This window comes from Diadema setosum, chromosome 1 (assembly GCF_964275005.1).
Source record: "Diadema setosum chromosome 1, eeDiaSeto1, whole genome shotgun sequence".
Taxonomy (NCBI): domain Eukaryota; kingdom Metazoa; phylum Echinodermata; class Echinoidea; order Diadematoida; family Diadematidae; genus Diadema; species Diadema setosum.
Genome location: NC_092685.1, coordinates 21488215 through 21504810, shown reverse-complemented (window position 1 = coordinate 21504810; position 16596 = coordinate 21488215). Strand labels below are relative to the sequence as shown.

At 37.4% G+C, this 16596-nt stretch overlaps 1 protein-coding gene across 1 annotated transcript; it reads left to right on the top strand.

Annotated features, from left to right (window-relative positions):
• Positions 1-8546: 8546 nt before the first annotated feature.
• LOC140237408 (pinopsin-like) lies at positions 8547-14573 on the top strand. Its single transcript, XM_072317676.1, has 5 exons — positions 8547-8967; positions 10902-11096; positions 11669-11802; positions 12340-12579; positions 14193-14573. The coding sequence occupies exons 1-5, from the start codon at positions 8547-8549 to the stop codon at positions 14571-14573; spliced, it is 1371 nt and encodes a 456-aa protein (XP_072173777.1).
• The last annotated feature ends 2023 nt before the right edge of the window (positions 14574-16596 follow it).

The following is a 16596-nucleotide window of genomic DNA, read 5'->3' as shown; positions in this document are numbered from 1 at the left end:
ACTATTCTGTGCTGTAAGCTGTTTATATACTGTTTTATGTAATGTTTATATATATATATATATAATATATATATATATATATATATATATATATATATATGTGTGTGTGTGTGTGTGTGTGTGTGTATGTGTGTGTCTCGCGAGCGCGCGCAGACAAGAACACGAACAACATCTCTAATTACACACGAAATTGATGTGTACATAACTATATCAGTAACCATCTATTGATGTATGTAAATGTAAATACAATTATATATACATATATATATATATATACATATATATATATATATATATATAGACTGCGAGAAGGTGTATATATATATATATATTATATATATATATATGTATATATATATATATATATATATACGCATATAAGAACACGAGCAACGTCTCTACATACACACAAAATTAATGTGTACAGAACTCTCTATCAGCACCTGTCTATTTATGTATGTTTTTTAGATAATAAATGCAAATATTAAATATATATATGTATTACTTATATATATGTTATGTCTACACATATCATATGAATATGAAACATATTGTATATACATTTACATATACATAGATATATATATATATACGTGTGTGTGTGTGCGTGTGTGTGTGTGTGTGTGTGTATGTATGATTTCTTTGTACATATGCGTACAGAAATCTCTTTCTATATTTCTATCCTATTTATGTTTCAATGTATGTAGAGACACCTCGTGTTCAAGGGCAAAGGAACTGATACCGCATGCTTGACCAAGCAAAAACTGTTCTCATTGGACTCTGCTTTTCACAGCTCGTTTTCTCTTCTCTGCCAATATGCATATTTTGAAATTGGGTACACAAATGTAAGAAAGAAATATCCACACTCAAATATACATGAATATGCGCATTCTTTCACAGTGTTTTGCAGCCCTGTGCCCTGCGTGTGTATATCATACACGTTTGTAAGCACGGGACGGTGTTATTGTCTCGTGGTCACGTCTTTCATTTCATAGGAAATTGATTATAGATTTAATGACCGGAATTTTACGCGAAGGTCTTCTTTCGCTCTATCGTCGCGTTGAGTTTCCGATGAAGCTTTGTCGGAGGAACTCATTAGAAATTTTGGTTTGAACGTATCATGTAAGCAGATTGCCAGAATACCAGCGTAATTGAGATTAACAGGCATGCCGAATAAATCCTTCATGTATGATTGAAAGGCCCATGATAAAAATTGCCGGACGGCCCGTTCTGGTTTGTCCCATAAACGACGCAATTAACGCACGCCAGCAAAGGCCGTAGTTCTCTATTATGTAGAAGAAGGGAAACTTTATGTTACAGCAAAACAAGACACTTTCACACGCAGACTGGGATCTTTCTTATGTTATTTTGATTTAATTCGATTTGTGTTTCCCTTACATTTCAACTTATTTCGTTTGATTCTCCACTTAATTGTCACCCCCAAGAAGACATCCTTACATACATAGATATAATAACTGGGAACTTTACATGGTACAGAGTTCAATCAGAAGGGATTGCATTTTCTACTATATTTCAAGTGGTGTAAAGGGGAGAATAAAGGTACCGTTCAACCTCATACCCATAGGTCATGTTGCTGCATCGGCATCACTTAAATGCGGGGTCTGATGTCTTCTAAATTCTGCTGAGTGAGTAATGAACACACCAAATGACACCTCCATATCATAGAACGTCGTGGAATTCAGAAGTTTGGTCGTGCTTTCACACAACTGCACTATAGCAGGTGCAATCATTTGATCACGTGACGCAGATAAGATGATGACGTCACGCGGAGATCGTTTCCAATAAATTGTACTAGTACTTAAAAGAAAATCATAATATTGCATTAATAATCTAGATTGATTGATTGCATGGAGTGGTGTGTCGTTAAAGGACATCAAACCGACACAAGATTCCATTGCACATTGGCTGTCCTTTAGTGGAGTCGGTAGGAATTTTTGCGATGGAAAAGGTTGTGAAGTATGTTTATGAGTAGTGTATCTGCCATGATACAAAAAACAAAGTCATAACTGCCTGGCGGCATCCTTTATGGACCGCATCCAATTTGGCTGAATACCTATTTGTCAGCGTTTGTGTATAATAACGCAAGCGAATGTCTGTCCAAGCCATATGAGCATGAGTTTACAAAAGGTCCACATTCAATGTGGTTGAATGCCCATTTGTGTATTCTTACAGAGGTCCATGTTTGTATAAACCAGGGCGTGCGTTTATGTGAGGGATAAACATTGCAACATATTAACCAGCCAACAGTTCAGTAATAAATGTCACTTTCACTCATGTTAGATGTTCACGAAGCTTCTAAGAAAATGACTTAACAGCAACATCAAAATATTCAAAATTTCCCTTATAGAAAAAAAAAGGCATCTATAGCACTTAATTATGGTTCGTTTTAATCTTAAGCATGCGGTTAATAAGTTTCATGTTCCTTTAACCAGACGAAGAGCCACACCAGAAAATTTAGCTAGCCTTGGTGCCAGCTTAGAAAGAGCTGATTGGTGTGGTGTTTGTGACAATGATGATGTTAATGTATAGCACTTAATTATGGTTTGGTTTAATCTTAATTATGGTTTGGTTTAATCTTAATTATGGTTTGGTTTAATCTTAATTATGGTTTGGTTTAATCCTAAGCATGCGGTTAATAAGTTTCATGTTCCTTTAACCAGACGAAGAGCCACACCAGAAATTTAGCTAGCCTTGGTGCCAGCTTAGAAAGAGCTGATTTGTCTGGTGTTTGTGACAATGATGATGTTAATGTATCATGTGATAATTTTGTAGAGATAATCAATAGAAATTTAGATGAATATATCCCCAAAATAAAAGCTAAGTTAGTTAATTATAAAACATCCCCTAAGCTTCCATGGATTTCTAAATCCCTTTTGCGTTCTGTGAATAGGAAAAATAGGTTGTAAATATATTATAGATTTAAAATGAAAAAAACTGAAGAGTCAAAAAGGAAATATACATCGTATAAAAATGTTTTAACTAAAGTTATACGATTTGAAAAGAGGAAATATTATGCGATTCAGTTAGAAAAATATAAACATAAAATGAAGAATACATGGAAGGTATTGTTCAGTTCAGTTCAGTTTTTATTTCTGCATTTCAAAATCAATAGAAATCCACAAATCCACAAAATACTTACATAGTCATTTACACAGCTAATATTCGTAACGTTTGGATCTTACATACATTTTTTTTTTCAAGAACGAATATCATATATGAAAGGAAGCAATAGGAAATGATAAAAATGAAATGCAGGGGACCATCATCATAAGCTAAGCTTGACGAGGAAGATGGCCCCAGGTAAAGAGATACATAAAGAAAATCTTGCCACTCACTGAGTGGGGGGTAATTGTGCAAAGGGCACAACGAAGAGATACATAAAGAAAATCTTGCCACTCACTGAGTGGGAAGTAATTGTGCGAAGGGCGTGCGGTGCAGTGCGGTGTGCATTGTGTTGGGATGAATCTTGGGTTGTTAGTTGAGTGTTATTTTGTGTATCAGTGTGATGAGGTGAATGTTACTTCAGTTATGGCCGTGAACTCATTGTTTAGGGTGTTTGTTGACCAGGTGGTATGAATATTTATGTGTCAGAAACAGGCCATGAACAGGCCATGAATGTATCAAAAAAGAAATCAAGTATTACAAAAATTCGATTTGATGATAAAATTTTTGAAGATTCTGATGATATGGCAAATATTTTTAATTCTTATTTGTCAATGATTGGAGAGAATTTGGCGAAAGAAGTACCACCGTCTAATACACATTTTTCAAATTTTTTAGGTGAATCTAATTCTAGTTCTATTTTTTTCGTTCCAACTACGAAACATGAAATAATGGATATTGTTACTGGAATGAATAACAAACGCAGTGCGGGTTATGATGACAATACGAATTTCATTTTAAAGGGTATTATATCTTCAATTGTGGACCCCTTGTACATATTTTCAATAAGTCTATGTTATATGGTGTTTTTCCAGATCAAATGAAAATTGCTAAGGTTGTCCTTTTATCTAAAAAAGGAGATGATCTTGATGTAAGCAATTATAGACCCATTTCTTTACTTTCATCCTTATCTAAAATTTTAGAAAAATTAATATTCAAAAGAACAATCAATTTATTTAACTTTCATAATGTTTTGTAAACTCACAGTTTGGGTTTCGTCGGAAACACAGCACTATTCACGCTTTATTGAAGTTTATTGATAATGCCGCGCCTACAATAGATAATCATTCACATCTTGTTGGTATCTTCCTGGACTTCTCCAAGGCCTTCGATACAATTAATCATGACATTTTATTTCATAAATTGTCACATTATGGCATAAGGGTGAAGGCTTTGGAGTGGTTCAGGAGTTACCTGCAAAACAATATGTATCTCTGAACGAGAATAACTCAAGTTTCAAATTTATTAAATGTGGCGTCCCTCAGGGTAGTATATAGGTCCTTTACTTTTTATTGTTTACATCAATGATTTTTGCAGGTCATCTGACACACTCTCATTTATACTTCTTGCTGATGACTCAAATGTTTTCTTTTCCCATCAAGACCCAGTTACTTTAATTGACACTGTCAACTCTGAATTGAAAAAAGTGACTCAGTGGATAAGAGCTAATAAATTATCACTTAATCTTCAGAAAACTAAGTATATGCTTTTTAGTAAATGCATATAAATATTAAGCACAGATCTTATTTTTGATGGTACTCAATTAGAACGTGTATCCCACATAAAATTCCTTGGTATTACAGTGGATGATAAACTTTCGTGGAGGCCTCATATTATCAACATAAGTAAAATAATTTCACGAAATATTGGTATTATCAACAGACTTAAGTTTCACATTCCATCGTCGTTTTTGTTAACGTTGTATTGTTCTTTAATATTACCTTATCTTAATTACGGAATTTTAGCATGGAGTAGCGCCCATCAAACTTTATTAGATAAACTATTATTGTTACAAAAGAAAGTACTTCGCATTATTTGTGGGGTTTCGTCACGTTCTCATTCAGATTCATTGTTCATTGAATATAAGATTTTAAGAATTAAAGATCTGTTTCTTTTTCAACTGGGCCAGTTCATGCTCAATTATAACACAAATGCTCTTCCCAATATTTCTAATTCAATGTTTCCACGAAATCAATCTTTTCATGATTATCTTACTAGGAGGTGTAATGAGTTTCACTTACCCCTTTTGAGAACCTTATTAGCTCAGAACACATTTATATACATCGGCCCTAAATTTTGAAATTAATTAAGTCCTGAAATAAAAAATTCTTCATCGTTATACATTTTTAAGCGTAATTTGAAATCTTTTTTGTTAAATTCTAACTGAGATATTTATTTTCATTACCTATACAGGTTACAGCAAACATGAGGGTCATCATCGGTTATTGAATTCATCATTACGCAGTGAAAAACGGCATTACTAGGCAATGAAATACGGCATGTTATTTGCATAATTTTTACACAGCTGCGTGCAGTCACCAGCTGTTCGAAGCACCTCATCAATTCTCTCTTCCGTTTCTCTTGTTCAGCGTGTAGGCATTCTCTTTCTTTTCTCTCCCTCCCTCTCCCGCCCCCCCCCCCCTCTCTCTCTCTTTCTTCCTTTCCCTTTCGTCCTTTAATTTTGTTTTTGTCCTACTCCGTTCAATTGTATCTCCTTAGTTTAGTCATGTTATGTTGTTGTGTCTCTGTTGTTTGTTCCATTTTGTCTAAATCGTTTTTGTGTAATGTATTTGTAATTGTATGTGAAGTAAGTATTTTTGGAAGAAATTCTTGAGTGGTCCACAATCTACAAGCATTGCTTTTTATTGGTCCTCTCAGTTCTCTTTTTTTTTCTCCTCAAAATATAACTTTGTATTTTCCCGTATATATACATGATTCATCTCTATCATATAGTTTGTTGTATACCGTTAATCCTTCGCACTTTGTACTGTATTATGCTTATGATGGATTTTCTAATTTACCTTGTGTTATGTTTTGTTGGAAAGAAAATGAGAATGAAATAAATGAATTGAATTGAATTGAATTGAATTGAATTAGCGACTACTGAGTTCATAACTGTAAATATCACACAAAATGAAGAGACCATCTGGTGATAGAAGGTAATGAGAGTCAAAATAGAGTCTCATTTCATGTAAAGCTGCCACTACGGCAGCGTCTAATAAAACTTCTCAGTCACTGAAAACTGTGTTAAGCTACCGAATTCCTTGCATCTGACTGGCTGAGAAAATCACTGGAAAAAAAAAAAAAAACGTTTGATGATATGCCTCCTAGAAAGGTCAGCGAGAATCAAGTTAGTCAATATCGTGACTTGGAATTAGGTAATTTGAACTCTCGTCATCTTTTTATATTATACTCTCCTTTTGAAGATCTTTTTTTTTCTTATCCGAATTAACCACGTACTAGCAGGTATGTCTTAACTGGATCCTTTAACATCACTTTTTTTTCTTTTATTATCCTCGCTGAACGAAATGAGACAAGTTAAATTACAGAGTTGATAAGATGTATGTAAAAAAAAAAAAGAGTACGTATGACAGTGAATATTGATAAGAATTATGCAAGCACTCCTACACGAGGGTAAGGAAAATAGAGAATGGTATGATTCATTTCGCGTATCACTTTGCTATCACTGGGTGCTCTCTTCGTTGAGTGTTTCATCACATTCTGATTTGCATTCGCATTCAATTAAACGTATCAATATTTTGGGAAGATTATACATGACTACAAAAGGTACGAATGCACACTTATTATGAGGTGTCAGAGCTCGTAAAGATTCATGAGTTTATCTAATTCGGCCTTTGACTGATAATAATAATAATAATAATTAGCATTTATATCGTGCTTCATACATTTCTAAGCGCCTTACATAGTATAATCATACCAAAACATAATCTTATATTAAACATAACTACAAAACTCTACAATAATTTACATTGCAAAATATACTTCAGCAATAATCAAATACTAAAATTAACATACTTGATAGACACAAAAAGAAGAAAACATAACATACAGGAACATGACATCTCTTGTAATATCAACTTATATCGACTTCATTAAATGTGTCTTCAGGAGGGTCTTAAACGTATCTAGCGAGGGTGAAGTTCTGATGTGCAGGGAGAGCTTGTTCCATAGTTGGGGCGCAGCGACGGCGAAAGCACGACTTCCATAGCGGGTACGTGGTATGGGTCCAGGGCTAAGTTGGAGATGGATTGAGCGAGATGATCGCAGGACACGGGATGATTCTTGGGAACTAATAGTTCAGAGATGTAAACCGTGCTTGGCTTTGTAGGTACGGGTGAGTATTTTGAATTGTATTCTTTAAACCATGGGGAGCCAGTGAAGGGAGCGAAGGATGGGGGTGATGTGGTCGGATCTCTTGGTGCGAGAGACGAGACGAGCTGCTGTGTTCTGGATTCTTTGCAGGGGGGCAATATGGGCATAGGGAAGGTTGACATACAGAGAATTACAGTAGTCGAGGTGCGTGGTGACAAAGGCATGGACAAGACGCTCCGTGTTGGCTTGATCCAAGAAGCGTCTAAGTTTCCCAATTTTGCATATGCCGAACGCGGCTGAGCGGCTGATAAAGCCCTAGTATTTATTTCCTCTCTGACCATTCACTTATTTTTTCATTATTTATACAGTAAAACTGCGCAATACAATATGCCATTTGGGCATGTATATATACATATAAGCAAATGAATATATATATATATATATATATATATATATATATATATATATATATATATATATATGTATATATACATTATATAACTTTTGATTTTATAATTTATGAAGTAGCCTACATTTTGCCCTCCTGAATCGTTCGACACACGTGGTGTGTAGGCTGCTTGTATCTTGCTCAGGCGAGGGTAAGACGTTCAAGGGTAGTTGTATAAGAAGGCCTTGTTTATAACGCAACTTTAACTCATCAAGGAAAACTGCACCGTTTCATAAGCACGTATTCTCTCTCTTGCCCTCTCTTTTTTCCCTACCCGTCCTCCCCCCCCCCACACACACACACACATTCTCTCGCTCTCTGATATGTGAATAACGTATGCACCAGCGTCACAATTTTTTTTTTAATACCTGTCATTATATAGTTATTATCAGGCTGGAGCATTGGCATTGGTGAGCCGCCTTATGCTGATATTATGTTTTCTGGGTTGTGTTTATTCTATTACATTTCTCATCATACTGTCAGAATCGTTTCAGGGATGTAGTTTTGCTCAGTCGGTGTAAGGGGGCGACACGCAATGAGCGTCATTACGTAGCACACAGATACGCATCAAACGCTGGCACGAGCGCACACCTCCAGATAGTATTCAATACTAATTTAGGGTGTATAGGAACATTTGCACAGACACACACTGCACCACGGGGTTGCGTCCCCTGGGTTTATGAATATTATTTCAAATTTTAGTACGCTCTCTCTCACTCTCGCTTTCCCTGTTTCTCTTTGCTGTAGCAATTGACAATCTGAAATCACACAAGAAGACATGAATAATCTGTCTGCCGACACGATGACGACTCAGTCTTTGCCAAGCTCATTGCCCTCTTCACCATTCGACTCGACACTGCCGTTTTCTTCGAGGATGACGACGTCGAGTACTGTGGCCAGCACGGCTACTGTCGGCGTTAACGAAACGACCGTCGATCCGAATTTGGTGTTTAACGTCTCTCGCGCCGCCTTCACGGCTCTGGCCGTGTACACGGGGTTTCTCACCGTCTTTGGCATACTCAACAACGGCACGGTCTTGGTGCTCTTCTACCGCTACGAATCGCTGAGGATCCCCATCAACAGCTTCCTCCTGAACGTCACCATCTGCGACATGATCGTTTCGTGCCTCGCTTCGCCGTTCACGTTCGCCTCTAACCTTGCTGGCAGGTGGCTTTACGGCGATCTTGGCTGCACTATTTATGCCTTCTTGGTCATGGTTGCAGGTCAGATCATTATCTTCTCATTCCTTAATCACCTATTACTTTGTTTGTTTGTTTGTTTGTTTGTTTGTTTGTTTTTCATTCATCCATCTATTTCCGTCTTAAAGGAATGGTATAGATTTGGATGAGATGGGGATTCAGGTTTTAACTTTTTGTGAGATAATCAGAAACCACTTATATGAAATATTAAAGAGTATACAATTCTTGGAGGAATTGAAAGTTTGTTTGAGGAAAAATCGGTTTTGAAATGGTTGAGATATCCAAAAAATAGATAGGACATGATGAAAGGTGGGACCCACCTTTTATTATGATCACTTTGCTATGCTTTGTTTTTCGATATCTCAGCCATTTCAACCCCGATTTTCATCAAGTACACTTTTAATTCCTCTTAGAATTGTATGCTCTTTAACATTTCATATAAGTCTTATCTACTTATAACGACTTATCTCGCAAAAAGTTAAAACCTAAATCCCCATCTCAACCAAAACTATACATCCCCTTTAAATATGGACTCTTGCCGATGAAAGAAACTTCCTAATTTATACCTATCAAAATCGATAGAAAGATGCATTTCTCCTTCCGCGGAAAGAGAAGCTAATATTGTTTTTTGGGCTTAGATACTGGAATTGTAAAAGAAGAGAAAATCCCATCCGTCCATCCATGCCCATTCTTACGAGCAAATCTTAGGATTCCTTTTCTCTTATCATGTTTGTTAAAACATAAATCAACAGTTGCGATCTTAACTAGATTTTTCAGAGGGCAGATAACCTGAAGAAAATTCATACCTCGCTCACAATTTTCGCTGTTCATCCACGCTAAGTCTTACACACAAATTCCAGGGTTGATGTTATACTTATAGGCCGCACAACCCCTCGACACAACCCATAGTTTGCGCATTATTCATGTGTTTCGAGCTTTAAACTAGCAACTGTAGTCTTCATCCTTACGATTGTAACAATATTATGATATAACTTGGAGTGGGAGAGCTATTATGATAAGTATAAGCTTACACGATGGATTTGATACTACTTTAGCAGTGTTTCGCAACTGTGATTATTTCACTTTTTATGTTTATCTTTGACTTCAAAGTTCAACTATTGAATCTCTTGATTTATGTACAACTTTAAGAATGAGTTGAATGGTAAATTTGAAAGAGCTAACAACGAGATGGATTTCATTGCTTCGTATCGAAGCAAATTATCGTCGTGATTACCTGTAAAGCAAAATAAGGCTTGTTATCTTGAGAATTTATTCAAGAATCGGAACTACAAGAAAAAAAAAATGACCCTAAAAACCCTGAAATAGAACGGCATACACGTTTAGTTTTCCACAACATTGGTATCAATACATGTGGATGGACGTCATTTATTGTGCATGTGTGTGTGTTTCTGTTTTTAGTAGTCGTCGTAAGCAACTTAAAATATTTACACCACTTGAAATGTCTCTTATGTGCTAGCATCAATCATGGCCATTAGTTCTCACGTTCTTATAGTTCCCCCTGTTGTAACATAGGCAGTAGTTGAGTCATTCGTATAGCATGTGTGGGAGCTGTGCAGCTAGGATAATAATTATGTTTCATTTCTTTCATTTTATATAGGGTTTAGGCGCGTTTGTGCTTGTCTGTTAATTCACTTTTTTTGCCAATGTGTCGTTGTGTGAAAAAAAGTCATTGGGCTCCAGTCACATGTCGTTAACTGCGCCATCTCACAATTTTTTTCGTGCTTATCTTGGAAGTATTGATATTATAATACTCATTGCATTTGGAATGATGGTAGAGATGATCGAAAGGCATGTGGAGAGTGAAGAAGATACCGTTGTCTTCAATTATGACTTGCACGGGCTGTATAGAAATTGAACATCCGCAGAGATGGCACAAATATTATCAACATGATCAATCTTAAAGACAAGTTTTATCTGTCGGTCGATCTAATCGGCAGGCTGTGAGCAGATAGTGGTTCTGGCCGTGCTGTCCGTACACCGGTGCCTGCTCGTAGTCCGCCCGTTCCTGGCCCAGCAGCTAAACCATCGCTCGGCAGCGCTCTTCATCGCCCTCTCCTGGATCTATTCGCTAATCATCTGCCTGCCCCCGTGGTTCGGCTGGAGCTCCTTCGGCTACGAAGGACCGGGAACCTGTGAGTAACCTTCGACCCCTGGTCGTTGTAGATGTACTACCTAGGCAACAATTACATTTGTATACAAGTGAATAAGCAAACGAAATTACACATACAGATGAACAAAACGAAGAACAACACATGTGGGAACCTCTTAATTGCCTCTATAGTCTTTGCATGAATCAGGAACCATTTCCATAAATAGGTGCAACAAAACGACAGTCATAGAATAATTGAAATGGTAAATAATGAAAAACGCTTGGCATCACAAAGTTTGACGAGGAAGAAACAATCTTTTCTTAATTGTCATCAGATGTATTTTTTCTTAAAACCAAATTGCTATAATTATTTTAAAGCGGAACGTTCTTTTCTACTAACGACATCTCTGGAAGAAGTGAAAGCTTCCATCGGTCGTTCAGCACATACTTAGCTCTGCATTATATATTATTATTATATACATTATTTATTATTATACTTAATACATTTTTCATTACCACTAGCGACGTTTTGAATGCAAACTGAGATGCCACCCTCTGCAGATTGCTTACGGCTTGTGTGTGTATGTGTATTTGTTTTATGTCTGTTTTCTACAGCATGTGCCATCAACTGGAACTCAAGAAGACCCTCGGATTCGACTTACATCATTTTCATCTTCATCGCTATCCTGGCGATTCCACTGACGATTATCATTGCGTCTTACTCTCTTCTCATTTTCGCAGTGAAAAAGGTATATACAGGCTCGGATGAATGGTTTGATGTGGTTGCCAGGATTTTGATCACAAAATGATTTTAGACGCAATCTGAGAGATAACACAAGTCCAGCTTAAATTGCCAATCGTGCCTTTGGCCGTAATGATATAGGTTCAATAATTATTTTGAACAATGTATGAAATTCTGTGCGTAATGTAACTTTATTACATTCTCAATATCATTATGTTCTCGTATGTTTCGTCATTTTTGTCAATGATACATTGCACTAAACTCTTAAATCCGTACTCATGTACTACGGAGTCTACATTCCACAAGCTTCTTTTTTTTTAGTGGACTCCTCATATTACAGGTTATTGATTACATTTGCCTGTTTTCATCTCTTGACTGTCTTGTGTTAATATTCTATCTTGAAATCAAAACAAATGTAAAATTGTAAAATGAAGATGCAGTCACGATCATTCACATGCTGATTAATGACCCTTATAAGAGATAACTGAATTATTGCGCTTTTTTGTTTGTTTGTTTGTTTGTTTGCTTGCTTGGCTGTGTTCAGATCGCCAGCAGCCAGGCCGCCCAGTCCACCGACACCAAGGCGGACAGAAAAGTCACCAAGATGGTTGTGCTGATGGTGGGGTTTTTCATGGTTAACTGGAGTCCCTACGCTATCTTCTCCCTCTACGTGTCGTTCGGAGAGAACCCACAGTTTGGGCCGGTGGCGGCCACCCTGCCGTCCTTCTTCGCCAAACTCTGCACCGTGTACAATCCTATCATCTATTTCTACATGAACAAACAGGTAAGCGGTGTATGACGCACCGGGATAGAGAAAAAGTCAATCCTTATCCCGTATACAATAGTTTTTCGTCCTGTTGTCTTTAGGAAAGTTCATTGAAACCAGAATAGATCGGACAACGGCGTCTACTTTTTGTACACTGAAAATTTTCACAGTGAAATAATAATAATCTATCACATTAAATCAGCATTTTGTTGTTCCGCTTTTTGGCACGATTATGTTTTGCTTGGATGAGTACTTGAATGAGGTATTCACGATGTATTCATGATCATATTATTTCATTTCAAGCAATATTGCTTTGTTTTCGGAAGACTCCGAAGAAGATGTAAGTAGGCCCTACGTTACGAGAAGCAGAGATAAAACATAGCATGCAGTTTGAAATGATGCAGCTGCCACATATTCAGAACCGATAACAATTCGGTATGTTGTGGATCCAACACTAGAATGGCTAAAATAGAATATAGAAAGCTTTGTATAGATCTGCGACGCGAACGCTAAGACGGCGCCTCCTCCAGCGTTGGACAATGGAAAGAGTGATCTTGCGCATGCGCAGAACACCTTTTTTTCCGGCCTAATAGGGCTCACATGGGTAAATAATTCCCCATAGAGACGTGTGTTTAAATTCAAATTTCAAAAAATTCTATAAAATAGCTGGGAGAAATGAGGTGTTTCATCTTCTCTAACCTGAATAAGTGAGATATACCCTTTTATCCAGCAAATTTCCAGGGTGGGTTCTTCTGCTCTAATTCTGTCCAAGGGTCCGCAAAGCCAGACTACGAGTTCTTGTCACTCAAAAAATCACTTTCCGTACACGTACCCAATGAAATATAGTCCCCTCAAATTCCATCAGAGAAGCTTTCATCTTCCAACCAAAATGCAGTTTGTAGAGGAATTCATACTCAATGTCTACAGCTATTCAGTTTTTTGCCAAACTACATCATTGATTTTTAATTAATTTTTTTTTTCTTCATTTATTTTGGTATCTTTGGTACGAATTTGTGAAGGGATCTGGGACAGTTCATTTTATTTACAGGTGTGAGCCCTATAGCGTCGTCTTGGTCGCAGATCTAAAGCTCGCTAATAATATATCCCTCGTTGCGACCATGTAATGTTTCGAGTGCAAAGTTCACAATGACATGAAGTCACCAATCTCTCTACATGTGTAGTCAAAAATTAAATTTCGTTAGTCTTTGTGTTCTTGTTTCTATTGGTTAATTTAGGTTTGTTAGTCTGTTTCGTAATTCTTTCGTCTATGTCAATGTTCATCTTTGAATAAGATATTTCGATTCAGTTCAGTCATAAGTTCAATGACATTTATTCCCAGCAAGCACTATACATAAGTACAACTATAATGCGATCAACTGGAAGGGGACACATCTTTAGAAATACAAAGCTTGTGGCAAATGTGACCTTAACATCTGATCATGATATACACCAATGTATGGAAATCATAGACAGAGATATAAAACAGATGAAGATACAGAACAAAGAACAAACATTACATAGCAACAATGACAGAGACAGATTGTTTTATTATTATTGGTTATTGGTTTAGACGTGTTGTGAACAATGTTTGAACTGTAATTGTTTAAGAGGTGTCTGTTTCGATTCCCTAGTTCAAAGATGCCCTCATCGACATGCTATGCTGCGGCAGGAACCCCTTCGAACGTGAGGAATCCGACGGAGGGGATGACTCGCGACGCGGGCCGCGGACGGGAGGGAATTCCACCAGACCCGCTGCCCGTTCTCGGCGGGATCGTGTCTCGAGTCTCCCGACTGCGACGTCGGCGCTCGACATCCCTCTCGAATGCGCCGAGGACAAGACGAAACAGGGCGTCGCGGCAGTTGAGGGACGAGTCCCCGAGACATCGACAAAAGTTCGACAAATTCAGGTTGCGGGGAAAAATGAGGACGGGGAAGGAACATCTTCGTCCATCGAGCAGCCATTGAAACTACCCAGAAACAATGTGGACAGTCTTCCTCCAGCGGAATGTTGATTCAGATGAACAAAATTTTGGGAAATGGATGAGGAGGACAAGGAGGAAATATTGTTACAAACACGGAGACAAACAGGACTTCAACTGAAGACATCGATCCGTATTCTTCAAGCTGGTTTGTAAGCGGCAGGTTATGATTCGGGGAATGTAGTCTGTAGATTCTGCATGAAAGCGTGTGGGAATTCGAAGTCTCCCCGATCATGAAGCCAGGAGCACGGCTCTCTTAAGCGATAGAGTCCTGCTGTACACAAGCAACATTCCATTCTCAAGCTACACATTGAAATAGGTATGAATAATGCTTGCCATTTACCTACTGCTTGCCAATATAGCTTGTCTGACAGGAAAATTGTATGCCGCCACATAGCCATTAGCCATATACGACTTCACAATCCAGTCTCTGCGCCTACGTCAAGCCGTCTTCATATTGTATTATGGAACTGGAAAAACAAAACAAACCCAGAAACAGGTCGGCACTCTGAGCATTTGCCTCTTTTGATACATCGGGTGTTTCTTTCCTTTGGCAGTCTTTTATATCACCCACATCCTCACTCATGACGACACAACGTTTTGTTAGTACATGTTTGACAATTAAATGGGGGAAATATCGGTGAAAACTGCTTCCTGGTTCAGATGAAACACATGGGGGCACTGATCAACGTAAATAATGGCTTTATTGTGTAAATTGGCGCGATTGGCTCTTCACGTCATCTCCTGCATAGATGTAATCACGAGCCAAATTAACACTGGGCTAGATACCTTGACGTGATAGGAAACCCTGTTTGCAAATAGCTTTAGAATTTGTGTTTGTTGGGGTATCTTCGTCGACATACCTGAATCCTGCAGACAATACTGCCCTTAAAGGAGCGCAAATTTGTAAAAGAAGAAAAAAAAAAGATGTTTTATTTCCCGACATCTTTGAATGTATTTGTTCAACGACTTGACGAAATCAAAGGCAAGAACAGTACAGCTTTATGGGAATCCCCTTTCCGCATGATTTTACAAACATTATCAGTGAGTGATATCAGTCAAAATCGCATATTGTAATTGTCCGATTAGATGAGCTAATACCGTCATATGACAGTCTTGATAAGTCTTGATGTCATTTAATCACTATATCGCTTGCAAGTATCATCTCGATTATTCGATTGACATAGATGCTTAACGAAATGAATACTCACAAAATGAATATGGCTTGGTCTTAAATCGTACGTAAAGTAAGTACAAAATAAGGAAGGAACTTTTATTCCGGTATAGCAATATCGTCCTTGTTTCATTGGACCAAAAGGTGAAAATAGTCTTTTTTTTTTCCATATCTTGCATTATTTATGGTGTCATGGATGTAAAGTGCACGGGTGATGTCATACAAGGCTGTTGAGGGTGTCAGTGCCTTATTGAGTGTTTTTGTTTACACTATTTTATGACTAATTCGTGAATCAATTATGAGCACGCCATGCATCATAATCATTAATTCAAATGAGGCTAACATCACCTGGAAGGGTTGTACAGTTATGTAATAAGCAATTACATTAGTCTACATGAGTCGATATGAATTTCGTCTTGTGTGACACTTGATGAAGGCATTTTCAATAGTTTATCCGATAAAAGAGATACCTTCTGTCACGGGCGATACAACAGCATTATTGCTTCGGTCATTCTGTTGTGATGTACACTTTTAGAGTACACTGTGGTCCTGTGATATTTGAATGGCCCTGAGAGTTTTCTTTAGACCAGACCGATAGATTTTGGGTATGATTATCATCAGAAATATCCCACTTTTCACATTCGAAATTTCTATGAGCGTTAAAGGGATGGTACAGTATTGGTGGAGATGAGAATTGGGCTTTAACTTTTTGCGAGATACCAAGAAAACACTTATGATATAGTACAGAGCATACCATTTTAAGAGAACTCAAAGTTTATTGAATGAAAATCGGGTTTGGAATGACTGAAACCTCCAAAAACAAAGTTTATAAAGCAAAGCGATCGTAATAAAGTGTGGGTCCCACACTTTATTAGAATTGCT